At 55.3% G+C, this 27349-nt stretch overlaps 1 protein-coding gene across 1 annotated transcript in view; it reads left to right on the forward strand.

Annotated features, from left to right (window-relative positions):
- Nucleotides 1-27085, forward strand: part of CRHR1 (corticotropin releasing hormone receptor 1) — a 53407-nt gene extending 26322 nt beyond the window's left edge. Inside the window, exons 3-13 of the mRNA XM_070773674.1 lie at nucleotides 8313-8432; nucleotides 13450-13535; nucleotides 20047-20153; nucleotides 21285-21405; nucleotides 21629-21782; nucleotides 22050-22110; nucleotides 24204-24276; nucleotides 24541-24626; nucleotides 24864-24999; nucleotides 25188-25229; nucleotides 25819-27085. Coding sequence (XP_070629775.1) covers nucleotides 8313-8432; nucleotides 13450-13535; nucleotides 20047-20153; nucleotides 21285-21405; nucleotides 21629-21782; nucleotides 22050-22110; nucleotides 24204-24276; nucleotides 24541-24626; nucleotides 24864-24999; nucleotides 25188-25229; nucleotides 25819-25959 — 1127 coding nt within the window. The 3' untranslated portion in view covers nucleotides 25960-27085. The remainder of the gene's footprint in view (nucleotides 1-8312; nucleotides 8433-13449; nucleotides 13536-20046; nucleotides 20154-21284; nucleotides 21406-21628; nucleotides 21783-22049; nucleotides 22111-24203; nucleotides 24277-24540; nucleotides 24627-24863; nucleotides 25000-25187; nucleotides 25230-25818) is intronic.
- Nucleotides 27086-27349: the final 264 nt, after the last annotated feature.

Here is a 27349-nt window from a genome sequence, read left to right on the forward strand (position 1 = left end):
GTCTTTGAGGGACTCTTCTTTGGTAATTCCTTTTTCTCTGCAGGTCTCTCTGTTTGAGTTAATTAGTTGATTAACTGAGCACCTACTGTGTGCCAGGACCCATGTTCCCTGGCAGAACAAAGAGGGGCTGACAGTCTGGTCTGGGGGTCAAGTCCATAAACACATGTGCCGTGAGGAGGAGCACAAGACGCATGCTGGTGGAGAAACGGCCACCGTGTGCTACAGGAACGCAGGGAGTTTCTGATTCTGGGCCTGCGGGGAGAGGAGGACTCCACAGTGCCGAGCAGCTGCCCCCTGGCCTACTGTTCCCTCCCTACTGGCGGGGGGAGGAGGTAGGGGAGGAATGGGACCTGGAGCACTGACTGTGTTCCCGTGCTCATAGTGGCGCTCAGTCTTGTTCTGTCTGCCCTAGGGGTCCCCGCTGGTAGATTTGACTTCAGGGATGAGCATGCCCTTGAGTTCCTTGAGCCTCACTCTGTAATTGAAGAGTAATATGGCTGATAACTGCCTCAAGGATCCATTGCAATTAAAGGCACTACATTTAATGGCGATATTTCATAAACTGTAGAGTGCCATACCACTACTGAGTATTATTGATTATTGTTGGTAAAAGCAGGATTTTAAAAGTGCTCACCTTGTAGCTGGAATGAGAGGCAGACACTAGCCATGAGCTGCTCACTACAGTGGAGGCGGCAGGGAGGTTAGATCAGGGGTGGTGTGAATCCAGGAAGGCTTCCTGAAGGAGGAAGTTTCAAAGCGAGTCTCTGAGAGATTCTGAGCAGAGACTGGCAGAAAAGAGCCAGTGCTCTGAGTCGAAGCTAGAGTTGACCAAGGAACAGCAGGTGGGTTTGGTGGAAGAACAGGGAAGGGGTGAGACAGGAAGGGCAGGAAGCCTGGGGAGATACTGACAGCCCAGAACATCTGGCTGCAAAGTTGGCTGAGGAATGGGAAAGATCTGGAGCGAGAGTCTGGAGCTGTAGAGGAGAAAGCCTGGGAGGGAGGAGACCTACTCAGAGGCCTGGCCTGAGATGGAGCCCTCCATGCCCCAGGCCCTGTGCACTGATGGCGGGGGGAGGAGGGGGGGGGCAGGTCAGTCTCCTTTAACTTGCCTTGTGTGCTCCTGCACAGTGACATTCCTGAGCCTATGACGGAGTCATCAGTCCTCGGAGGCAGCGGGGCGTGATGAATGCCATCCATTCCCTGATGATTTGTACCCCATGTCCCTGCCCCCAGCCCAATCTGCCTGGCTTCAGGGCACGCAGTCCATCACCCTCCACAGCAGCCTCTGAAAACAGGCTATTTGTCTTCCAGCACTAAGACCTACCCAGACCGACGGGCACTGGTAGAGACAGATGGTGAGGGTGGGGTGGAGGGACTGAGACAGATGGATGGGCGTCTGGCCTGGGGTGGCTGGCATTGAGCTGGGGCCTTTGGGGGGCCTCTCACATGCCAGGAGCAGGGAGAAAGTGCGTCCCCAGGGTTAAGGCTCCATTATGTGGCAGACCACAGACTTGGAAACGTATAAAATAATGGTATGAATATGATGATGCCAGAAAGTAATAGAATTATTGACCAGTGAACATCAGAAACACATGGAAATCATATTGCTGACAAGGACCCAGGGTAATCCCCTGTCTGAAGGTCATGAGTGATAATAGTAAATAATGATAGCTAATATTTTCTTGGGCTTCCCTGGCAGCTTAGTGGTAAAGAGTCCACCTGCCAATGCAGGAGACTTGGGTTCGATCCCTGGGTCAGGAAGATCCCCTAGAGAAGGAAACGGCAACCCACTCCAGTATTCTTGCCTGGGAAATCTCATGGACAGAGGAGCCTGGCAGGCTATAGTCCATGGTGTCCCAAAGAGCTGGACACGACTGAGCAACTAAACAAAACAACAACAAAGATATACTTAGTGGCTATTATATGTCAGACTCCATTCTAAGTACTTTCATTCAATCATCACAACAATATTGTTAGCAAGTATTTTTATCATCATCTTACAGACTAGGAACCTACAGCTCAGAGAGGTTAAGTAACTTGCCCGAGCACACACGGTTACTAAGCTCTAGCCCTAAGATTTGAATCAGATGGGCCTGATTCTGGACATTTTCACCACTGTGTATGTGGTCACCCAGAGAGGCATGGTATCCAGGGCCTGCTGGTCAGTCATCTGGGGTGCAGAGTCACTCCTGCAGTGTCCCATACCTATACTGGGTTTATACACAGCCCCCAGTCTTCCTTAGGCCCTGCTATGTTCCTGACACTGTACTGGGTGCCAGAAATGCAAAAATGAAGAGCCCACAGGGTAGGAGGCTCCCACACACATGTCCTGAGGAATCACACGCCATACAAAGGCATCTTTCTATTCTGCCCAGTCGAGGAGGTCACAGCCCAATGGCAAGATGGCTGAGCAAAGACCAAAGACTCTAGGCCCGGCTTCTCCCTCCCAGGTGACCCAGGCAGAGCCCTTGCCCGTTCATCCTAGCAGCAGCTTCCCAGAAAGGGCAAGCACGTGTGTTTCAGAGATTGCCCTTGGGCCACCTGCTGACCCCTCTGGGCGGCCTTGGCTGAGCTCCTCTCCTGGGCTTAAACCAAACAGGGGGCTGGGCTTCCCAGCTACAGGGCTCCTGCCAAGTGCCCACCTAACCGGCTCATTCAGAAGCCCCCAGTGGGAGACTCGACATAACTAGAGACAGGAACCAGGTTCCAGTCTTCCTCGGAAGTTATCTACCATGGAAAAAGGTCTGCTGAGCACATTTGGCTCCTGAACACAATGGAAAGGGAACTATATGATCCATCTAGGGGAAGAGCCCAGTGCCCAGTTGCGCACAATTTTAAATAGGCCGCCTTCAAAGGGTTCTTATTTATTCATTAGAGCAGTTCCCCTAGGACTCTGACTCAGCAGGAGTTTTCAGAAGCAGGTGGGAGTGTTTCATGCTGTTCCTCTCTCCTCTTCCCTCCATCCGCAGGGATCTGGGGCAGGCTGACCACGGGCCCCCACGCCCCCATGTCTGCTCTGGGCATGTGTGGGGAAGGAGGAAGATGCAGGACCAGTTTCATGCACTACCTGGCCCCACTCCCCTGTCCCCAGAAAAAACTCTGAGGGATCTAGGTTCCCCATGAGTGAGGAGGTGAGCCACCACGTGACAGGAGTGTTAACACCTCAGATACGCTGAGCACACACCTGCCTCAGGGACTTGCTGGTCCCTCTTCCTAGAACACTCTCTGCCCACTCCCCAGCTATGCACAGAGTTCCCTCTCTCACTTCTGTTGGGTCCCTGCTTAATGTTAGGACCAAATCAAAATAGCTCTCAGTCTCTCTCTCTTTTTTTTTTTTTTGCTGCTTGGCTTGTGGGAACTCTTGTGGGATCTCAGTTGCCTGACCAGGGACTGAACCCTGGGCACAGCAGTGGAAGTATTGAATCCTAACCACTAGACCACCAGGGAACTCCCCTCCTGTCAGTCTTTATCTGTTCATGTCTATTGTTGTTGTTGTTGTTTAGTCCCTAAGTCATGTCTGACTCTTTGGGACCCCAGGGACTACAGCTTGCCAGGCTCCTCTGTCCATGGCATTTCCCAGGCAAGAATACTGGAGTGGGTAGCCATTTCCTTCTCCAGGGAATCTTCCCGACCCAGGAATCGAACCCAGGTCTCCTGCATTGGCAGGCAGATTCTTTACCATGAGCCACGAGAGAAGCCCCACTTTATGTCTGTATGCACACACAGTCCCACCCTCCAACCCTGTAGACTGATGGAAGGGTATTTATTTTATTCATTACTGTATCCTAGCTCCTAGAACAGGCACTGTATCCCCAGCTCCTACAGTGTTTCTTAGGCGGTCAGGAGAAACTTGTGAATAAAGAGTAAAGTCTTTATTCCTCCACATCCATTACCTTATGGACCAGGAGGGGCTCCATGGGATGGGTTGAAGTGGGGAGGAGTTGGCTCCTAAAAGTAACTCAGGCTTCATGCTGCTGACTGGTAATTCTGCTTGGCTATTTGCAAGGCTGGTTTACTCTGGTCCAAACTGTTTCTCACCCCCAGAACTATGATATTAAAGTGGGAAAATATCCCCCAGGAGTGCAGGAGAGATTGGGCATTTGTACCATTGGGACCTGTGCTTACTGAAGTCTCTGTCATGTCCGACTCTTTGGGGCCCCATGGACTGTAACCCTGCCAGGCTCCTCTGTCCATGGAATTCTCCATGCAAGAATACTGGGGTGAATAGCTGCCTGACCCAGGGATTGAACCTGGGTCTCCTGCACTGCAAGCAGATTCTTTACCGTCTGAGCTACGAGCAAAGTCCAGTGGGACCTGTAGGGAAAGGATATTGTTCCAGTAATCACAGTCCAACAGCCCTGACCTCCAGGTCCTTACAGCCCCCATACTGACTGACACCAGGGCTTCCTTTCCTTCCTTCTCCCCTTTCCAACTAGAAGATCCAGGTCCTCCCCACCCCCACCCCTCTGAAATTATTGTTCTCTGTATCTTGTTCTCCTGGCTTTCTGTCCGCTTCTCCCTGTTTTATTCTCAGATCTTGTCTCCTATGTCCTCTCTCACCCTCTCTCTCCTCCTTTTTCCCCCGCTTCCCTCCCACCCCACGCTCTATTCTTCTCAAAGTGGTGAAGTGAATTGAATAGGTGGCATGAATTTCATCAGTGCCTTTCACATTGCCCTTCTCCAGGGGATCTTCCCAAACCCAGGGATCGAACCCACGTCTCCCGCATTGCAGGCGGATTCCTTATCAGCTGAGCCACAAGGGAAGCGGTGTTCGACAAAGGTTTTTACCCCAGCCCCTCAAATCCTGCGCACCCTTCCCCTTCAGAGGTTGCAGCCCTTTTCCTTCCTTCCTCTTTTCGCTCTCTACCTCTCCGGTCTCCATCCATCCGCTCCCTAAAATCTAGGGGCCAACCCGGACTTTGAACTTTCTAGCCTGTATTTGGGAGTCAGAGCTGGTCTCCGCTCCTGATTGGCCCTTCTTGGCTTCTTGGCTCCTCCTTCCCTCAGACCCTGCCCACCCAACCCTCACCCCCACCCCCGCCCGGACCCCAGGCCAGCTAGCCGGCCTTTTATTCCGGAGGTAGGGGCAACATCGTCTCCTGGCCCCTTGCATTTGGTTTCTCTTCTTCATTCTCGCTGCCTGTCTCCCTTTCTCCCCGTCTCGCACACAGACATTCATTCCCTGCAGGATTTTCTGGGCTGTTAATGTAAAGGTCACGTCTGCTGCAATGTTCCCCCCATGCCAGCTCCGTGCAGCCTTTTGTGAGCTTCACAGGATGAGGGAGGGAGGGAGACTGCGGAGGAACCCAGGGCACAGGGACGGGCCCAACCAAATGCTGTGAGGGCCAATTGCTCAGACTGGGCACCGCTGTGGTGCAGTGGAAAGAGCCCAGGGCAGGCGTGAAAACCCACTTCTGCCTCTTAGTGTCTGTGTGACTAAGGATAAACAATTAGCTGGGCGTCAATTTTCTTATCTGTAAAATGGGGAGAATGAGCACCCACGTTGGCAGATGGTGTGAGGCCCATATTAGGTGCTATGGAATCCTAATCTGTACCACAGACTAGGGGCAAAAGGCTTCTCCCTTGGCCCCTCCCACTCGCATATCCCGACTAACTGTGGGAGGGGTCAGGCCTCTGACCACTGGCTGAGACCTGGTCCTGGAGACCAGGAGGGCCATCAGCTGAGCAGTGGGTTTCTGCCTTGGCTCTGGGCTGGTCTTGGCTGTGGCTGGTGCCTAGTGGTTACCTGCCTGTGTTGAAGGGGTGCTGGGGAACTGTCCAGGGCAGGAGAGAGAAAGGGTGGGGAGGTAGAGAAGCTACACTGATAGTGTGCCTTAGGCAAGTCCCAGGTGCCGCTCGTGACATTCCATTTAAAGCTCCCAGAGCCTAAACTGTGAATGTGTGAGTGAATGAACCATCTATTGAGGAAGGTTATTCAGTCAGATGTAGATATACGAAAAGTCAAAGTGTTAGTCGCTCAGTGGTGTCAGACTCTTTGCAACCCCATGGACTGTAGCCCACCAGGCTCTTCTGTCCATGAAATTCTCCAGGCGAGAATACTGGAGTAGGTAGTCTTATTCCTTTCTCCAGGGGATCTTTCCAACCCAGGGATTGAATCCAGGTCTTCTGCATTGCAGGCAGATTCTTTACCGTCTGAGCCACCAGGGAAGCCCGTGTAGATATATAGGAAGATACAAAGCACTTGGCAGTTGCCTGGCACTCAGTCAGCTCTCAGTAAATACTGCTGCTTTCCCTACTGCCTCCTTGATTGTCCCACCCCCCAGATTGGCACGCAATGTGGTTATAATAGAGTACTCGATTTAGAGTCCAAAGCACCTGGTGAAGAGGCTTGGTTCTTTCATTCATTGGCTTATGGCCTTGGGCAAGTCACTTAACTTCCCTGGGCCTCAGTTTTCCCATCTGTAAAAAGGGAATAACAAATTTGTAAGTTTTTAGGGGGAATAATGGCATTGCAGGGTGGATGAGGAGCAAACAAAATACACGAAGAAGGGCTTTGAAAAAACAGCACGGTCCATAATGTTATCCCTCCCTCCCCACAGCCACACACCTGCGGCTTCTCCCCTTCTCCGGGCTCAGCTCTATCCGCGGGACCCAAGGCAGATTAAAATCTCAACCTGCTTTCCTCACTGCCCTACCCCCAGCACCTCTCTGTGGTGCCATTCATGGAGGCGCCATGGTGGCACAGCGCCAGGGCTTGACCCAACTCCACCGCCTGGCTAGTCGTCGTCTCCTTGTGTCAAGCCCCAATTCCAATTTCTTTCTCTTTCAGTTAAAACACTTGGCCTCAAGGCCTCTGTCCCTTGAGCCTGGACTTGCCCGCACACCCTATGAATAGCTTTGATTAGAAAGAAAAACCAGCATTTGGTACAAGGGTCACTCAGCACTCGTGTTGCGTTCAGCCGGGAAGGGACGCCAGTCTACCCAGTGCTGTTTCCTGAGAGCCTGGCTACAGGCTTGGCTGGGGAGGGGATGGCAGGCAGACCCCTGTAGGGCTTGGCAGCTGCTGATGCCCTGCACTGATGATGCTGCCCTTCATTGGTTCATGGCTCTCCCCGGCTTATCTGTACATTCTAGGGCCAGTCTTGAGTTATTAACCCACTCCCATCGTGATGGACACACTGGGCCTCCATAGGACTGGTGTGACAGCCTCGAGAGGAGAGGGGCCTGGAAAGGGGAGAAAGAAGGGGCAGCATCAGGAGAGGGGCCAGGACTGTCCTTAGCCCAGCCCCCACCTGTTGGAGACCAAAAGCCCCCTGCCCTCCAGAAGTGTTACTGTGACTTCAACTCTGCTCCACTGTGCCTGTGCACACACACACACACACACACACACGACTCCAAAAGCTCTTAATTTCCAATTAAGGGCAAACATTTGGAAGGGGATTTTGACATCCGCTTTCTAGTCCAGTTGTTTATACCCTTTTTTGAGTCACAGACTCCCTTTGAGAATCTAATGAAAGCCATGGTCCCTTTCCCAATTAAAATGCATGTATAGAACAAATTTTTCATTAAATTTCAAAGTCGGTAAGAACCTGTAAAATTTCCAGTGGACTGAGATTAAGAATTTCTGATCAGATCCAACTACATCATTATTGATAAAGACACTCAGGCCCAGAGGCGGCAAGTGATTTGCCTGTGCTCACACAGCAAATGAGTAGCAGAGCCCAGTCTGAAGCCTGGGTTCCAAATTACTAGTTCAGTAATTCCCCACATAGTGTCTCTCTCCTTTTTTTCTCCATGATCCCTCTCAGCCAGTCCTTTCCTAGCATAGATTAGAACACAAATGTTCAGTGATTGTGGTTATCAGGTGAGCTGGAAGGTGGGCCAACTTCTTTCAACTGGTTCCTACAGGTTCAGAGCAGATGGGGTTTGGTTCTAGAGGTGTGTGAGGGGACTGAGTCGGGGATTGGCTGGGTTTCTTCCAAGCTGTTCCAGGCTGTGAATTCTGAGCGCTCCAGTCTACACCAAGTGCAGGGCCAAGAGAAGTGTCCTCAGACTACAGAGCAGGGGACCTGGAGCATGTCCAGCCTTCCTCTAAATGCCAGCCAGGACCTCAGCTTTAACACCACCCCAGTGTCCCTGTTCCTCCTCTGCTCTGGAACCCACATTGGCTCCCTAGTGCCATAGGATCAAATTCAGATTCCTTCCCTTGGTATCTCCTCTGCAGAAAAAGAGCTCATCTCCGCACTGGGGTCATTGCTGTCTTGTCCTCAGTTGGTGTGTGAATGTGGACCAGCTGGGGGGACACTGGAGTGGGGATGTTGCTCTGTCTCACCAGCCGTCTCTGCCTCCAGGACTGCAGTGCAATGCTTCCGTGGACCTTATTGGTACCTGCTGGCCCCAGAGTCCTGCAGGGCAGCTGGTAGTTCGACCTTGTCCCGCTTATTTCTACGGCGTCCGCTACAATACCACAAGTAAGGAAGCCTGAGAAAGGTAGACCGTCTCCTGGGAGGTGGGGCAGGATGCGGAGAACTGGGGGCTTGTTGGAGGTGGGGAAAACAGTACTGACAGTGACAATGATAATACCAATACCGTTCATGGGTACAGCTGCCATTGACCAAAGGCCAGCTCTGTGCTCTACTGGGCACTCTGCTGTTTACTGGGGGCACTCAGCAATAGTCTGGAAGATGCTACATGTAACTATGTTATATAATTAAGGCAACTATGTTATATAATTAAGACCTCCGAGGTTCAGAGAGGTTAGGGAAGTTGCCCAAGATCACCTGCTGGTAAGAGGTGAAGCTGGAATTTGCATCCAGGTCTGTCTGACACTTTCCTCTGCAGTTGACCTACTGGGTTAATGTTGGCATGAGCCGTGAGGTAGGGCAGGGGTCATCAGAGTAGCCCCAACTTTGCTCAGAGAAGTTCCCAGGCCTACCCAGTGTCCTCCAGCCATGAGGTAGGGGACTCAGCGTTTTAGATCCACAGGCAGGGGGCTTGCCCTTGCAGGCAGGCCCACAAGTGGGGTGGGGACAGAGGAGAACTGACCCGGGCAGGGCTTGTTCAGATACTTGATCCTCACATAAACACCCTGCTCCCCTTGGGCCCTGAGCCTCCACCTCCAGGCTTTGCAGCTTCTTGCTATGCCACCTGTCACCCTCAGAATTAATTTGCTCTCCCCTGTCAATGACTCACAGCCCCTGCTTATCAAGAGAGCAACAGCTGCAGGCCAAGGGCCCTGACCTGTCTGAGGGAGGGGCGGGGGGGGGGGGGGGGGCCCTGGGTGGGCCTTTGGGGTCTGGTGGGCCTGAGCTTAGAGCCCAAAGAGGGGACAGAGGGTGATCTCAGATACCAGATAATTGTGTGACCTTTAGCACATTTTTTCCCCCTCTTTTATGGTCCTCTGGCCCCTCATCTGAGGATGGAGAGGGCTGGACAACACAGCTTCTTAAGACTTTGTCCAGCTCAAAACTCTCAATTTCCTTCTCCTGCCCCTCCCCTTTTTTACCAGCTGGATTAAGGGGGCTAGGGTTGGGGGCCACAGTCCAGGAGGGGTGGGGAGGGCCCTGGGGAGGTGTTGGGACTGGTCAGGAGGCTGGAACAGCCAGACCACGCAGCCTTGTGTGTCTGCAACCGCACCCTGGACCCAGGAGGAGAAGAGAGCCTGGAGGAGGTGTGAGGAGAATGTAAGTAGGAGGAAGGGCAGAAGGGCCTGAAGAAAAGTTTGGGGTGCTCATCCTGCCAACCTCCAACTTAGTTGGGCCCCTTTTACCATTAGGAAATGGAGGCAGCAAGACGGAAATCGCCCAAGGTCCCAAAGCTTGGAGGTGGCACTGGAGCTGGGAAACCAGAGCCCTCCTGCTCCTCCACTCAGCCGGCTGGGTGCCCGGCCCCAGAGCTCCCTGGAGGGAGGCAACATTAGGGCTGGTGTATGTTGGGGGATGGGGGGCTACTTCCAGAGGGAGCCCCGCAACCCCGCTCGTAACAGCACCAGGTCCTGTCAGTCCCGCCTCCAGGGTGACTCTCACGTCTGACCCTCCCTGCCTTCCATCCCCAGTGCCGCTGCCCCGGTTCAAGGTACCTCACTCTCCAGCCCCAGTTTCTCATCCGACCCTGTCACACCCTTGCTCAGAGTCAGCCTTTCTGTGGTTCCTTCTCTGTGGCTACCGTGTGACCTACCTTTGTAGCCAGCCCTGGCCACTCCCCATGAACTGTCCCCAATCTTGTCCCCAAGGACAACTTGACACCCCCTGCTCCGAATACACCTTTAGTGCCTAGACACATGCTCCTCGATTTGTCAGCCCTGCCTTTGAGTGGAAGCCAGGAGTCCTGGGTTCTAGTCCCAACTCCACCCACAACTGGTTAAGGAGCTCTCTGCAACTGGCCCTGCCTGGGGCCTCAGTTTCTCCACCTGCAGGATGGGTGGGAGGTTTGGCCGAAGTGTCCTCTTGGCTCCTTTGCTCTTCCATCTGTGATCCCAGGAGAAGAGCAGGAGGAGGTGATGGTTCCTTGAGGTGGGGGCAGGGCTAGGAGACTCCCCTTTCCAGGTGCCTCCCCTGTCACAATGATGAGAAACACCGCGTAATCAGGGGTGACTGGGAACCCAGATTTGTACCTAATCATTAGGCACCAATTAATTCGTTTACTGAGGAGGTGCTTCCAGGATGTCTAGGCCTTCTCCCCAATGCCCTCCTTCCCGCTGTATCTGATCTTCAAAGGGATGGGAAATATTTCCAAAAATATCAATTTTCCCGTGATTCTCCAGGAGGAATGCTCAGCTCAGCAATTAAAGACAAGGAGGTCGCATCCTCCCTGGAAACTTCATGCTGCCTGTTGGGCCTGTTTTCTTGCGGGATCACCTCACTTCCCACCAGAGCCTGCTCCCTCCAGATGATCCAGCCTGGGAGGGACTCCAGGCTCCTGCCCCACCTGCATTCAAAAGGAGGGGCTTGAGGCAAGGGGGTGCCTCCCGGACCTGTGCCTCCTTTGATAGCGACAGTGACATATTATGAATCTTATGTAAGGTTGTATAAATATAGCTCCAAGACAATAATAATAAAAGCAACAGCTCACACCACATGCCAAGTAGAGCTCCACATACCCTGTATGTGTCAACTAAAAACGCCCCTCAACCATTGAGCAGGAACTCTTGTTAAGATCATTCCTATCTTGCAGATAAGGAAGCGGAGAGGCTGAAGGACTCGTCCGAGGTCACAGAGCTAGTAAAGGGTGCTGCCAGGATTTGAACCCAGGCTATCTGGGTGCTGTGCTAAATCGCCACAGTCATGTCCAACTCTGTGCGATCCTATGGACTGTAGCCCAGCAGGCTCCTCTGTCCATGGGATTTCCCAGGCAAGAATACTGGAGTGGGTTGCCATACCCTCCTCCAGAGGATCTTTGCGATCCCAGTATTGAACTCACGTGTCTTACATCTCCTGCATTGGCAGGCGGGTTCTTCACCACTGTACCACCTGGGAAGCCCTGTCTGGGTGACGAGTTCTTAACACTATAGTGTGCTGCCTCTCTTAAGGCAACGCCCCCTCCTCTGCCCTCATGCTCCTTCCCACCAGATTCTCTGGCACCAAGTCCCTTTGTTTGTAGACATCTGGGAACAGCCTCTGGTCCAAGGCACCTCCCATCCACCGCAGACACATAGGATTCCCCAGCTCCCTTGCCTCCCCCTAGGCCTCCCTGAAACCCCAGCCATGGAGCCCTCAGCCCTCTGCTAACTTCTCTCTCATTTAGCAATTAGGAGGGAATGAGCAGCATCTTCAGCTCTGCCCAAGGGCTCAGCTCTGCCGGGACTTGGGTCCAATGGCAGGGAAGCTGAGCAGAGCTTTAAAAATCCACTTAGCCTCATTTCCCCGCTGGTGCTATGGGCGAGCAGCCTCTGAGCAGAAGGGCCAAGGAGCGGGGTTTAGAGAGGAGGGAGAGCCAGGCAAAGGTTCCCGCTCCCAGGCAAGCGGCAGCAAATCCCACCCCCACCCCCCCAACACATGGCCCCATCCTCTCCCTCTTGTCTGGTGCTGCCAGCAGAGACATGTCCCCGGCTGGGTGGCACCCTGGGGATCGGCTGATGTAGCCCTCCCTCTTGCACATGAGGAGAGCGTCCCAGGAGGCGACCTGACCGATGCTACTCATGCAGCAGGGGCCCCCATCTGCCTCCTGTGGGGTCCTCTGCCCCTGCAGGGCTCCAGGCTTGGGGACTGGGGTCCGCAGCTTCCCCCGCCCTCCTCCAGCCCTGCTGGGGTGGAGATGTGACATGCAGGTTAGTGTGAACCATGGAGAGCCCTCCAGAGGGGAGGGGCTCTGGTGGAAATGGCTCAAGGCTCTTCCAGCCAGCGCTGCCTGGAGTCAGGGCCAGAATTCACTCAAGAAAACATATTTAGAGCCACCAATGCCTAAGAGGGGTCCAGAGTGGGGCAGAGTGACCTCTCCCAGCAAAGGAGAAAAAGGTCAAGATGTGAATGTCCCTCGGATCCCTCCCGCCTGGGCATCAGGGCCCCGGTGTCCCCAGAGAGTGGGCAGGAAAGAGAGTGTCCCAGAGCCCTTTAGCCAGCCTCGATTTAGACCTCAGGCGATTCCCGATGTCCTTCGGAAGTGACGCATTCTGGCTTCCAGCCTGGTGGTAGCCTGGACCTCTTGCCCTTCCTCCAGCCACTCTCCTGTCTTTTTTCCCAAGTGCCAGGCTGGGAGCCTGTTCAACCAGATCTTAATAATAAAATACTTGCTAACGTGACCCACTCCCCTGACATCCCCCAGCACACCCCTCATCTCCGGCCACCTGTCATCTTCTGCCCACCGTGCTTGCTCGCACCATGTGACCCTCCAACATGAGGCCAGCTGTAGGGAAATGGCAGCCTGGAGACCTTCCCTGTCCCCTGCCCTGTGAGCCCCACGCCCTGTGAAAGCCTGCCACGTGAGGACCCCCCAGGGGGTAGCTTACCCTGGTGAGTCCTGCCCTACGAAGCCTGTCAGTGCACTGTGCCACGCAAGCTGCCACCACACACCTTCCGCATCACGCCCGGCCTCGAGAGTGAGAACTGAGTCATCAGGACTCACCCTCAGCTTTGCTGCCATGTGAGAGCCTAAAATGGGAGGTTTCTCAGCAGGGCGCCCACCGTGTAATCTGCCTCACACTGGGGCCTGCGAGGAGACAGCCCAGTGAGCCAGTCAGGCCTCTGCCCCTGGGCCAGTCCCATGGGTGTGATCGTGCCAGCGTGGGTGGGCACAGCCGTGGCCCCATGGGCAGCCTTTGGGGTCACCACTGTACCTCTGTTGGGGGCCAATGGCAGAAAGAGGCAGGAAGATGGAGATAATAAGAAAGCCCCTCTCCCCAGCTTCAACCTAGGGCCCCCCAGCAAGCCGGCCCCTGGGCTGCCCCAGATGGACAGGTAGATGGACATACGAATGGCAGGTAGATAGACGCTCGGGTTACTCCTCTTTGGGAGAGGAGCCTGGGGTCATTCTGACTTGCCCTTCTTTTTCCAGACAACGGCTACCGGGAGTGCCTGGCCAATGGCACGTGGGCCGCCCGCGTGAACTACTCCGAGTGCCAAGAGATCCTCAGCGAGGAGGTGAGGCTCCAAGCCAGCTGCCCACTGAGGCCTGGGCCTGGGCCCCCGGCGCGGCTCTGTGCCTGCTACTGGCCCGACAGGGTGGGGAGCCAGAGGCTGGTGTCCATGCCCTGCAGAGAGAAGGCGACTGGGGAGCCAGATCTAGGCCAGCCGTGAGCAGGCACGCCCGAGGGAGCATGAGCTGAGAGGGCAGCGGGTGGGCTCTGACAGCGGTGAGTTGAGCCTCCATTCCTTCCTTCCTCACTGGAGCCGGTTCTCATCTGTGTTCTTCCCCACCCACCTGAGCGACACATCCAGGTCTGGCCAGGGTCCCCCCTCAGGATCCAGGATGCGAGTAGGGGGAGCCATGGAGCTGGAAAAAGCCCTTGAAGAGCCTTTTAAATATTTAAATATTTTTGAGAAAGATGCTGCTCACACCTAATACAAAATTCAAAAGGTACAAATGGGAAAACAGAAAAGTCTCCCTCCCAGCCGCGTCCGAGTCACTGGGTTCCCTCTACCCCGCCCAGCGGTAACCATTTTGCCAGTTTCTTAAGTATTCTTTCAGAGACAGTCTCTGCACAGACATGCAATTATGTAGATTTATTCCTTTTTGTGTGTTTTTCACCCAAACTTTGTAGATTATACATGTTCGACACCTTGCTTTTTTCACGTAATCATCCATCTTGGTGATTGTTCCGTGTAAGTGCCTAAAGAGCGTCTTCATTCTTTTTTTCACATTTGCATAATATCACACTGTACAGATGTACAGATAGCTTAGTTAACCCGTCTTTGTTCTCAGTCTTTGGTTATGACAAACAGCGCTGCTGTGAAGAATCTTTCAAGGGTGACGTTTGGCAGACACACGGGCATGTCTGTTGCCCTGCTGTTGCTGCCACCTCTGAGCCCTGACCCCTCACCTGCATCTTCATCCTCCAGTGGATGCTGAGGAAGGTGGGGGTCATGGAGCTGGAAGAAAAAGTGGGCAAAGGGCAGATGGAAGACGCCCCAAGTTGTCCAAAGGCCCCAGGCTACTGGTGTGGCAGTTCGGAGAATTCCAGTGCCTAAATGATCTAAATTGAAAGAGACCTTGTGGACCCTCCATCCCATCTTTTTTTTAATAACTTTTAAAATTTATTTATTTTTGGCTGCTCTGGATCTCCGTTGCTCAGCGGGCTTTTTTCCTAGTTGCGGTGTTCTGGGGCTGCTTTCTTGTTGCAGAGCACAGGCTCTAGGGCGCACAGGCTTCAGTAGTTGTGGTACATGGGCGCAGTACCAGGCTGCATGCAGGTCCATGGTACTCTGTGCAGTACCACCCTGCGCTTTAATTGTCCTAAGGGCTTCCCTGCTGGCTCTGTGCAAAGAACCCACCTGCAGTGCAGGAGCCTCAGGAGACTCGGTTTGATCACTGGGTCGGGACGATCCCCTGGAGGAGGGCATGGCAACCCACTCCAGTATTCTTGCCTGGGAAATCCCATGGACAGAGGAGCCTGGTGGGCTACAGTTCATGGGGTCACAAAGAGTCAGACACGACTGAAGTGACTTAGCACGCACACACGCACTGGGTCTGCAGAGCCTGAGGCTGACCAAGTGTCTCCAATCAGAGGTTACCAACCTCCTGTCTGAGGACAGACACCTCTCCTCCGCCCCAGAGGAGCAGGCGTCTGTCCCCTTCTTGGAGTCTGCAAAGCTGGAGACGCCACCGCTGCTTTCGACCTCCCCCGCTGCCCCCTGCATGGAAGCTTCCTGAATGTCAGAGGACATTCACAGCCCCCCAAATCTCTCCTGCTCTAATTTAAGCCCCTTCCTTCTAGTTGGCTGACCTTCTAGTTGGGGGACCCTCAGCAACTGCCTTGTTCCCAGCACCCTTCAAAGACTCAGGGGCAGAGGTCAGCTGCCCTCAGCCTTTCCTTCTCTCCATCCTGCAGCCCCCATCCCTTCTGCCAGGGCTCAGTCTCTCGCTCTCTCCACCAGCGGGCTCGGGGGGAGAAGAATTAGGAAGCGCCAGTTTCTCACCACGCCCCTCTTTGGCAGTATAAGGGGAACAGCACGAGGCTGTTGGCGGCAGGAGCTTTGAGATTTGGATTCTGGTTTCAGCACCTGTACCTGGGCAGGTAACTCTCAGTAAGCCTCAGCTTCCTGGTGTGTAAAAGGCGGAAGAGCTATTCTGTACCATCTCTGCCGCCTAGGGGAGGGAGGCTGGTGTCCGCCTGAGCCTTGGCCTGTAGAGGGCGCTCCATCCATCCGCCACCCTTCTTGCTCTCATCACCTGCGCTCCGGGGAGGTTGTAGTGTTCACCTGGAGAACGGGGTGATGAGGGATCATGGATGAGTTCATAGGTGACACGGGCACCCCCTTTGTCTGGTGGCAGCCCTCACCCCCGCCCGGCTTGCCCCGCCCACCCTTTCCACGGCAGCCCCTGCTGGCCCCTTTGCCTAGCACTCTGGGTAATCAATTAATTTAATTAGTGAAAACGCCATCCTCTTCTGCCCGCCCGCCTAGCCAGATCCCTCGCCACTCCCAGGATTCCCGTCCCCTCCTGGAGCTACTGCAAAGAGGAAGAGAAAAGTCGCCAATTAAATGGAGCCGCCGGTTTCTCAGCCCTGGGCCGGGCTCAGCCCTAATTAAGCGCCACCGCCCCTGGGGGAACTGCAGATAATGGATTCGCAGAACGGCTGCCTGTGAAATGGGACTTGCGAGGGCGCGCAGAGGCCAGGCCAGGGCGGAGACCTGCCCACAGCCATCACCACCAGGGACAACCCCCAACTTGGGGAGCTTGCTTGAAGCATGGGCCGGCCCCTACACTGACCCCATCCCACCCCCAGCACCTCCTGCCCCCTCCCCCACACACATTTGTCTCCCTCCACTGCAGACACCCCCCACCCCCACTGCCCCAGACAACTCTCTCGTCCACATCCCCTCCCCCACCTCCCTTGTCACTTGCACACACCCTGAGCACAGGTTGCCCTGGACTCCAGCACATCCTGGGACACCCTTTGATGGGATAGGAAAGGGACTCTGAGGGTGTAGGCTTGTGGGCTGGCGTTCACGGCTCACAGAGGGCGTTGGTTCAACCAGGGCTTCTGAAAAGCCCTGGTTGAACTTGCTCAGATGAAGATTCTGACTCAGTGGGTCTGGTGTGGGGCTTCAGACTGCATTTCTTAAGATTCCTGTGAGCTCCTAGATGATGCTGATGTTGCAGGTCTGGAGACCACTGTTTGGGGAGCAAGGGGCTGGAGGGCCCAGGGGTGGAGTCAGAGAGCAGCTCTGGAAACCCAGGGCAGTGGGGAGGAAGAGCCACAAAAATGGGGCAGGAGGGGGTGGGAGAGAGGGCAGACAGGGTACTTGGCCCGGGCAGTGGGCACCTGGCAGAGAGAACCCATCACACATCCCGAAAAGGCATCGGTTCAGGTCTGACACTGGACCGGGGGTTTCTTGCAGAGAGTCTGGTCGTGCGGGCACAGCAGAGTGGCCTCCACCCAGTGCCACCCTCCTCAGGGTACCTGCCAGCTTCAGGTCCCCAAACTGGACAGGACAGAGTATCACTCAGGTCCCCAGGGACTGGCTGTGTCCACCTGTCCTTTGGGCATCCCAGCTGCTTCTGCAGTTAATGGTGGCTTTCTCTCAGGAGGGTATCTCTCAGGGTGTCATCAGGGTCTCTTGGAGTGTCACTGGGTGTCTCTAGGATGTTGCCAGCTGTTCTCTCTGGGTGAACTTGAACACCTCTCAGGGTATCACTGACTAGCTTTTGGGGATGGTGGGCCATTTCTCCCAGTGATGCTGGCCATCTTTCAGGGTGACCCTGTCATCTCTCCAGCTGTCTTCTCAGACTCCCTCTGCACTGTACCCCCCTCCCCTGCCCCCATTGCCTTGCTGTTTCTCACATTACATTAGGCTGATGTGGCAGGTGGGAAGCAGGACTCAAACCCAGCCTGGGCCCTCCTTGGCCCAGCTCCAGGAGTCAGGCAGAGGTGGCACCTGGATGGTTTGGCCCAATTCTCCCCCTTTCAGCCTCAGTGGAGAAAACCCCTCATAAGCCCCCAACCTCCCTGTAGAAGCTCCCCAAGAATTCTGAGTCCAGGATGAAGACATTGGCTCTGTTTGCAGTCCATGCTTATCCCCCAAGGAACACACTGCGGGGACTGAAAGGAGGTTCTGTAAGGCCAGGGAGACCTGGATGCTGATGTTGGCCCTGGCCACTGGGCCAATTATGCACCCTCTTCAACTGGAAAAATGGGGACAGAAAACAGTCTCAGAGGGCAGTTGTGAGAAAGAAAAGCAGTGATGTCTGTAAAGCCCCTGGCATGGTGCCCAGCATGCAGTAGGTGGTTAATAAATGACACATCCCACCCTAAGCCAAAGCACTCTGGCCCAGCCTGCTCTAGGGGGCAGTGAAGGGCCTCCCTGACATGGTTGCCCCCTTCCCTGGGCAGTACATGTATCAGAGGTGTCACCCTTTCTGGGCTCCGCAGACGCTGTCTTTACCCAGGGGCTTTGCAGCATGGATTTGTGGAAAATTTAATAAAAGGAAATTAAATATCAGTTCCAGACAGCCTGGATATGTGCATATCTGCTGGAGTCTCTGGAATAGGCATCTACCTCCAAGCACTCAGAGATGTGTCCCCCTGCCCCATGCGCATTTATATGATGGCAATGGATACCCTCTGCCCACCCCCATCCATTTTCACCTCGGTGGGTCTCAGCCCTTCAGGGCCTGAGCTGGTAATGTGATCTGTCATGTTCCTGAAAACCTCTTCCAGGAAAACCAGCCCCTAGAACAGCTGCCCAGCCCCTTCTTGGGTGAGGGTGCTCCTTCAGTGCAGAAGGGGCTGGGGAGAGCAGGGGAGGGAGGGCTTCACCCCTTCTCACATGCCTGCTAGGTATCTTGCTGCAGAGGTACCCTCGTCCTTGGGTGGGGGGGGGGGGAGTTTGGGCCTCAATCTTCTCATCTGGAAAATGGGTACAGCTGGACTTGATCCCTTGGGATTAGGTCTGACGCCCATGGATTCTGGAATTCCAACAAGAGGGTCCAGGGAGAGTCAGGAGGAGCTCTGGTGGCTTCAAAAGGGCAAAGAAGTCTTCCTTTGGGCTCGTCTTTTTCTCAGTATTTGCTGGTTTCTATGCCTCATAATGTCCAGGCCCCACCCCAGAACCTGGGAAGGGTGAGGGAGGGAGAGGTTAACAGCAATCCCCTCTCCGGAAAGGCGGTAAAGAATCTGCCTGCAATGCGGGAGACCTGGGTTCAATCCCTGGGTTGGGAAGATCCCCTGGAAAAGGGAAAGGCTACCCACTCCAGTATTCTGGCCTGGAGATTTCCATGGGCTGTATAGTCCTTGGGGTTGCAAAGAGTTGGACACGACAGAGCGACTTTCACTTTCCAACACCCATTTTTTCCTCCTGCATTTGACACACCGTCCCGGGGCCCCACTGTGCCATGCTCTGGTTTCTAGCCTCTTTCCTCTTGGGACCTAGAATAGGGTGAAAGGGGCCCTTGCTCTCGCAGGGTCAGGAGTCTGCAGACGCTGGGCACTGAGGACCACCGGTGGGGAGCCCTATCATGGGTGGGGACCCGTTTGCTGCCTCAGCACCTTGCCAATCTGTGCGTGAAGGTGAGAGGTGGTTTGAAGTTGAGAGACCTCAAACAAGTCCATGTATTTCTAGGCCTGTTTTTCTGCAAAATAATATACAGACCTCCTACCAGTTCTTCCCCAGCATTGCCCTGAGGGTTTGACAGGATGACAGATATGAAAATACTCTGTAAACAGGAAGGCTTCAACGCTCAGGGAGTGTACGGCAATTGGAAAGGGGGCTGTGGTGATATGAAAATACTCTGTAAACAGGAAGGCTTCAACGCTCAGGGAGTGTACGGCAATTGGAAAGGGGGCTGTGGTGTGAATGAAATGAATTAAGTAATAACATAGGGAACTTTGTTTTAGTCCTGAGAGAGGACTCCAGTGACTTGGAGCAGACCTCTGGGGCCAACCCAGGAAGCAAGTTATGGTGCCTAGAGATTTTTTTTAAGGTTTCAAATGATTCTGTGGATGCTAGTCCACAGCGACTGCCTTCCCCGCTGGTCGCTGATAGGAGCGGGCTTGAATTGCGGCGGGAGGGGTTTAGGAGTGATGGAGAAGATGGTGACTCGACTCCGAATAGGAGGAGTCCTGGGGCTTGGGGTCTGCACCCGCAAGTGTTGGGACTGGATGGAGACGTGAGTGTGAGAACGCAGCTGTGATCTGTGCACGCACGTTTGTGCACGCGGGGTGGGGGAAGCCTCTGGTAGGTGGAGATTTCACATTAACTGATATTTTCCCCACAGCCCAGAGCAGCACACAGAGCATGGGATTTGGGGACAGACAAGACTCAGATGGGGCGGCACTGCTCTAGGGCCACGCCTGATGCGTAGCAGGCTCAGGAAGGGCTAACTGTCATCATCACAGGCACCCGGGGGTGTGGTTGTCCTGGCACCGCCCGTGGGTGGGGGTGCAGCGGTGCCGGGGTCTCACCTCTGCCCCTCCCCTCTCTCTTACCTCAGAAGAAGAGCAAGGTGCACTACCACATCGCCGTCATCATCAACTACCTAGGCCACTGCATCTCCCTGGCGGCCCTCCTGGTGGCCTTTGTCCTCTTTCTGCGGCTCAGGTGAGGAGGCCCTGGCACTGCCCCCCGCCCAGCCCCCTGGGCCTTGAGCGGGGCAGAGAAGTAAGATAACAAGAGGCAGTTTGGGTAGGGGCTGCTGGGAAAGGGGAGTCCTGCCCCCTCACTTCATGGGACAAGGTGACAAATACAGATGTCCCAGGTCTCTTGGAGCATCTGGCAGGGTCACTTCTGTACCCCTGCCAGTGACTGGGGTCACAAGAGGGGAAGGGGTTGGCCAAAGCCCAGGCTCTCCTGGAGTCACCCACTCAGTCTGGACTGCTGCATGCATTTGGCCGACCAGGAAGGTGGAGCCCCACCTTTGGATTTGAACCTGCCTGGGCCCAGCACGACTGCCAAGGATGCAGGTGGAAACACTGGCTGGGTCTGTGCCAGGAATGGGGGGTGAGAATGGGCTGAGCATCAGGGCTGAACTGGGAGGGAGCCATCTCGCTGGAGGCTGAACCTCAAACCTGGAGCTACAAGGAGAGAGGGATGCCCGTGGGAGAAGGGCATTCCAGTTGGCAAGCAGCCCCTGGTCCCTTCAGCGCTGGCCATGTGGCAAGCTCTGTCCCAGAGCTTAGGTCTGAGGTGACATGAAGTGAAGTGAAAGTCGCTCAGTCGTGTCCGGCTCTTTGTGACCCCATGGACTACAGTCTGTGGAATTCTCCAGGCCAGAAAACTGGAGTGGAAGGAAAGTAGCCTTTCCCTTCTCCAGGGGATCTTTCCAACCCAGGGATCAAATCCAGGTCTCCCGTCTTGCGGGTAGATTCTTTACCAGCTGAGCCAGAAGGGAAGCCCAAGAATACTGGAGTGGGTAGCCTATCCCTTCTCTAGCGGATCTTCCTGATCGGAATCGAACTGGGGTCTCCTGTATTGCAGGTGGATTCTTTACCAACTGAGCTATCAGGGAAGCCCCTGCTTAGGTCTGGGCAGGCCACAATTAGGAAGGGACCTGTGATGTAAAGAGAGCCTCTGATGCCACCTCCCAGTATGAAGTGGGGTTAGCCACCTCCCCCTGCTCGGAGCCTCAGCTGCCCCTCCATACATCTGGGCTGGAGTGATGCTGGTGGCCTATCCCTCATCTTCTCCCTCCTCCTCTGCCTCCTGTCACCCACCCGCCTCTGCTGCCCCCAGGAGCATCCGGTGCCTGAGAAACATCATCCACTGGAACCTCATCTCAGCCTTCATCCTGCGCAATGCCACGTGGTTCGTGGTCCAGCTCACCATGAGCCCCGAAGTCCATCAGAGCAACGTGGTGTGTCCTGGCGGGGCAGGCCCAGGGTCAGAGGAAGGGTCTGGGTGGGGCGGCCCTGGAGGAGCAGGGACGGGAACCAGGCCTTGGAGCCCATAGTGCCAGAGTGGATCCCAGGGGTGCCCCCATCCTGCCCGGAGGAGGCCCCAGGCCCAGGGTAGGCTGCTGTTTCCTCGCATCCCCACCCCCCTTGGTTAATCATCACCTCCGATGGGGTGGGCGGCAGGGCTGGTGCAGGCTGGTGACAGCCGCCTACAACTACTTCCACGTGACCAACTTCTTCTGGATGTTCGGCGAGGGCTGCTACCTGCACACAGCCATCGTGCTCACGTACTCCACAGACCGGCTGCGCAAGTGGATGTTTATCTGCATCGGCTGGGGTGAGCGGCCAGCCCCCTGCCCCGACTGGGCCGTCCTCCCCCAACCCAGGCCCGGGTCAGGCCAGGTGAGGGTGGTGGGGTGTGCACACAGCCCTTCGTCCCTACCTGGGGTCGGGGACAGTGGGAACATTTCAAAGGAGGCGTGATGAGCCAGTGAGTACCTGGGAGACCCCTGCCCACCTCCAGGCCCTGGGCTGTGCTGGGGTCTTCCAGGTCTGCATCCCGCAGACTCCACTGACAGGTCCTCTGACACCGGTCTCCCCCCAGGTGTGCCTTTCCCCATCATTGTGGCCTGGGCCATTGGGAAGCTGTACTACGACAATGAGAAGTAAGTCACTTCCTCTTCACTGCCCTCAGGGCCCCCTGAGCCCCAAGGCCCAGGTTCCCAGCCCAGCTATGCCTGACCCTCCCCAAGGACCTTCAGCCGTGTCAGCTTCCCCATCAGGGCCACAATTTCTTTATCCATGTGGGGAGGCTCCTGGAGGTCAGACTCAATCTGTGGATCCCTAGCAATGCTCTGCCTGAGGTGGGGCTGGACAGGTGGGTTGAGGCTGTCAACAGGACAGGCTCTTTACCTGTCTCGGCTTTCATGACAAGCAGAACAGACTAAAGGTTACTGGAAGTCCCTGGAGCCAAACCACCCAGGTTATGAATTGTGACTCCATCACTAGGTAGCTTTATGACCTTGGGGCAGTTCCTATAATGTGCCTCAGTTTTCTCATCTGCAAAATGGGCGTCCTCATAATAGTGCCTTCCCTCAAAGAGTTGTTAGGGGAATGACATGAATTAATATATATATATATATATATATATATATATATATATATATCAAGCATTTAGAATAGAGTCTGACACATAGGAAATGCGTATAAATGTTTTCTATTAATAAAGACATGTTTTAGCAAAAGGTTATGTGGATTTAATAGAAACTGATCCAATCTCAGAGATTCCTTCCATCTTTCAAGTCTTGAGCTGTATTTAAATAGAAGCAGGTGTTTCCAGTTGCCCCTGAAAACTTCACTTCTGGTGCTGTGGTTTTCAGCCTTGGCTCACATTAGAATCACCTGGGAAGCTTTAAAAAGTACTGATGGCCAGTCTTGCCCTCCAGAGAGTTGGATGTCATTGGTCTGAAGTGTCATCTGGGCACCAGGAGTTTTTAAACCTGCCCAGCTGATTCTAATATGAAGCTAAACTTAAGAACCACTGTAAGAGAGAGGCAGAAAAAGTGGACTTTGAGAAGGCCAGGGGATGTGCCAGAATCTTCTTTGTCAAAGTGTCCTCAGGAACCCACTGTCTGACTGGGGTTCCAGGCTGCCTCCATCACCGTGGCTGTTCCCGTCCAACCCTGACAAGGAGCCTGGAAAATTATATACACATTTATCAAGGTGATCCTTCCTGACTCCGGCCCAGCCTGGCTGTGGCTCTCTCTGTATATGCGTAACTGGTGGGGTGGGGGCCTGGGCTGGGCGTCGAGGGCAGCTGACAGAACTAGGGGCCTGGCAGTGATTCCCAGGATGGCGACCTGGGTCCCAGAGCAGGAGCATTGTAAATCCTGTGCCTGAAGGTGTGCAGGTGAGTACAGGGAAGAGAGGACGGGTTTCAAAAACCTGCCCAGTGTGTGCATCTGGGCGCATCTTGGAGCCAAAAGGATGGCTGAGTTTGGCGGAAAGTCCGTCTGAGCGTCTCTAGAGCTCCACCTTGTGGTAAGATGCTTGCACTGCATCAGAAGGGATGCAGGTGGGAGACCTGAGAGAACCTGCAGACCCCAGGGCCAAGGACTGGACCTGGCCCCAGGACAGTTTGCCTTTGGTCCTTTTGAAAACTTGAACTTGTCTCCAACCTTGAAAAAGTCAAGAGGTTTCAGTTTCCTGTTTATGGAAGCATCATGATTTCTAGCTACTGTGGACTCTCGTGATGAGAGTATAGCGTCTCTGCACAAGGATCTAGGACTTTCCAACGTGCCCCACACCAACCCACTCCCCAGATCGCCCTAGCTCTTGCTGGAGGTGACATCACAAAAATGCAAAGCAACTCTGCCTCTCGTGGCAGGTGTTAGCTACTGGGGTGGGGAGTGACTGCATGACAGGTACAGGGAAGGTCCCCTTTTGGGCATGTGCCAGAGCTACAGTGGGGACCGTGTGTGTTGGGCCCATGCCTATTCTATTCAGCGGGCTTTCCCACAATCCCCCTCCCTGCCACAGTGCCCGATTCCAGCTTTACATCTCAAAGGATGCTGTCCATTCTGCAGATGGAATAACTGAGGCGTTGTGGTGGGATCTTGACCTTCTGCCCGGGTTAGAAGCGGGGCACCCAGATCCTGGCTTTTGGCCCCAGTTCCTCCCCGGCCCAGTGCGGCTCCTCCCTCATGCTACTGAACTGGATCCAGATGACCCTTCTCCTCTTATTTCTGTGGCCTTCCAGGTGCTGGTTTGGCAAAAGGCCTGGGGTGTACACTGACTACATCTACCAGGGCCCGATGATCTTGGTCCTGCTGGTAAGAACCTGGGTAGGAGGGCGGTGGGGGCGGGGCGCAGTGGGGAGAGGCCAGCAGTACTTACCATGGACTGAAAGTTTTCCTCTGCCTAGAGGTAGGGGGCACGGGGCCAGGCTTGTGCTGGGCTCACACAGATAAGAGGGAGAGAAGCAGGGTGGCAGAGGCCAGACCCAGGACAGCTGAGTCCCTGTCCTGTCCCCCACCTTCCCACCAGCATGTTGCACACACCATGCCCAGGCCATTCCATTGTGTGTCAAATTACAGATCAATTTCATCTTCCTTTTCAACATCGTCCGCATCCTCATGACCAAACTCCGGGCATCCACCACCTCTGAGACCATTCAGTACAGGTAACCAGACCTGCCTCCCCCACCCGTGGGGGGCTTCAAAGACCCCACCTCTGACCCAGGGTTTCCCCCCAGGCCTGAGAGTCCCTCCTGAAACCCCAGCTCCGCCCCTGTCTCAGACATTCCAAGGATGTGCTACAACCCTCCCCCAGACCCAGTCCTGTTCACCAAGTGCCAGGCTCCAGTTCCTTCCTGGGATGGGCTGTGACTCTGGGCCTCCTTCCCACCCCTCACCCTCAGGAAGGCTGTGAAGGCCACTCTGGTGCTGCTCCCCCTCCTGGGCATCACGTACATGCTGTTCTTCGTGAACCCTGGGGAGGACGAGGTCTCCAGGGTCGTCTTCATCTACTTCAACTCCTTCCTGGAATCTTTCCAGGTACCCACCCCTCCCCCACCCCACCCAGCCTCCCAGCCCCGGCCTGTCCCCCTGCCTGTTCCCTGTTCCTCTTTGGGTGGGGATTCTCCCAGGCAGGGGCCTGGAAGGGCAGGAGGTTGGGGGCAACTCTGAGCCTGGGTGAGGCCACGCCTGCCCCAGTCCCTTGACCCGCCTTCCCTCCACCCCAGGGCTTCTTCGTGTCTGTGTTCTACTGCTTCCTCAACAGCGAGGTGAGGACCCGGGGCCCCAGAACTCAGGACGGCAGGAGGCCTGCTGAGACCAGAGGCTGTCTGTAGCTGCCTCCTGCCTGCCACACACCAACTCCGTCCTCCCCACTCCGTTCTCCTGGTTCTCTCCCCTGGCTTCCTCCTCCCAGCTACCAGCCCCTACAGGGATATTGTTGGGAGTTCCGGGAGGGTCCCTGCCACTTGCCACTCAGCTGCTGCAGTAACAAGCCCGCTTCTTAGCAGTGGGTGTAGGGGGTCAGAAGCTGGGACTCCAGTTTCATCAATGAGTCTGTGAAATGGGTTGTAAAACCAGGAAGCTGAGCCCTAGGGCAGGAGGTTGAGGGCAGACATGTGTGGGTTGAGGGTAGAGATTCTTCATGGCCAAGGGAATATGGCACCTTTGGGTGGATTCAAAAAAGGCACCCCTTCCTCATAACGCTTGAGAAAACTGTCCTAACAAATATGCAAATCAACGATGGTGATGATGTCAATGCTGCCCTTCCTAGGTGGCTCCCTGGATGGCTGCTTGTGGGGGTGGGAGCGGGGGTTTGAAACCCGGGCTCAGACCCTGTGCTCTGCTGTGTACCCACAGGTCCGCTCTGCCATCCGGAAGAGGTGGCACCGCTGGCAGGACAAGCACTCAATCCGTGCCCGCGTGGCTCGCGCCATGTCCATCCCCACCTCCCCCACCCGTGTCAGCTTTCACAGCATCAAGCAGTCCACAGCAGTGTGAGCTGGAGGGCCACGGACTGGCCCCCGAGATCTACGGCTGGGGAGATGGCCGCCGGGCTTAGCCGGCCACCCTGTCTGTGGAGGGGACCAGCTCCCTCCCACACCCTCTACCCCCAGGCTCAGCTGGCGCTGAGAGCCCGGGAGGCCCCTCCCCAACCCCCAGCTGAGCAGAAGTTCCAGGCCTTTGGCAGCAGTCAGGGCCACAAGATGAGTGGAAAATAGCCTATAGGCCTGGGCTGGGCCCAGGGCCTCTGGCTTCTCTCTGCCCCCATCTTCCCTGGAAAATGGACTGGACACGCAGCCTGGGAGCTGGACGGTGGGGAATCCAAAGCTGCACACGAGTCCCTTCAGAGCACAAGATGACAGCCCACTGGAGACCCCAGGATGTCCTCAGAGACTGTAGGGGCCCATTCGCTGCCCCACAGGCATCATGGGAAACTCTCGTCACAGCATCCAGGCCACCATGAGGATGCCTCCAGGCCTTAGCAGCACTGCACCACTGGGAACCAAGGCTCTGTTGTCAGAAGCCCTGGAGACATTGTTAGAAATCAGATGGCATCTTCAGACATCAGGCTGTATAACTGAAATCCTCCCAAACACCAGTCATCTGACCCCATGGCCCTGCCACCAGAAACGCCCTGCCTCGCTGCCTCACACCCTTGGACCTTTACTGCTGCCCACCCCACACAGGCTCCCCGTCCTTAGCCTCCTGCCCCAGGTGTCCCCCCTTTGTGAGATGATGGGGATGTGGGAGGGTGACAGAAGCCAGTGTGTGCCCCCACCAAAGCCAGCCTCCCTTTGAAGGGGGCAGAGAATGCCGGGGCCACCCAGCCCACTGGCTTCAGTGACCCGGCCTCTGGGACCCAACCCCTCTGCTGGCCAAAGGGGCCCTGTGGCCCTTGGATGACCTCTGGGATGGCATCACTAGCTAAGCCAAAATAGAAGTGGGTGGGGTGCTGGCCCCTCCCTGCCCTGAGTTCCCCAGAGCACCAGCTAGCTGGCCGCTTACACCCCAGGTAAAGAGCCAGCCACATCCAGAGGGACTGGACAGCCAGAGCAGGACTTTGGGGGCTGGGGCTGGGAGATGGGGGTGGCTGGTGTAAATTATATTATTTATCTTTCAACCAGCACTTGTGAAGGCCTTGTGTGTGCCAGGGCTGGCTTGGGAGGGCATCCCAAAGAAACAGAAGCCACTTTCAGCCTTTAGGGCCACTGTGTGGCTGGGGCACCGATGGCACCCTCACATCTGCCAGGGATGGGGCCCTAGGGGGCCCCTGAGGCTAGGAGAGGACTTAGAAGGGTGTGGGTCGTGGGGCCCAGGGAATAAGGGCAGCTCTCGTAAGAGGGTGAATTGTAGGGAGAAGGGCTGTGGGCAAACCATGCAGACAGAG

Source organism: Bos indicus, chromosome 19 (assembly GCF_029378745.1).
Source record: "Bos indicus isolate NIAB-ARS_2022 breed Sahiwal x Tharparkar chromosome 19, NIAB-ARS_B.indTharparkar_mat_pri_1.0, whole genome shotgun sequence".
NCBI lineage: Eukaryota > Metazoa > Chordata > Mammalia > Artiodactyla > Bovidae > Bos > Bos indicus.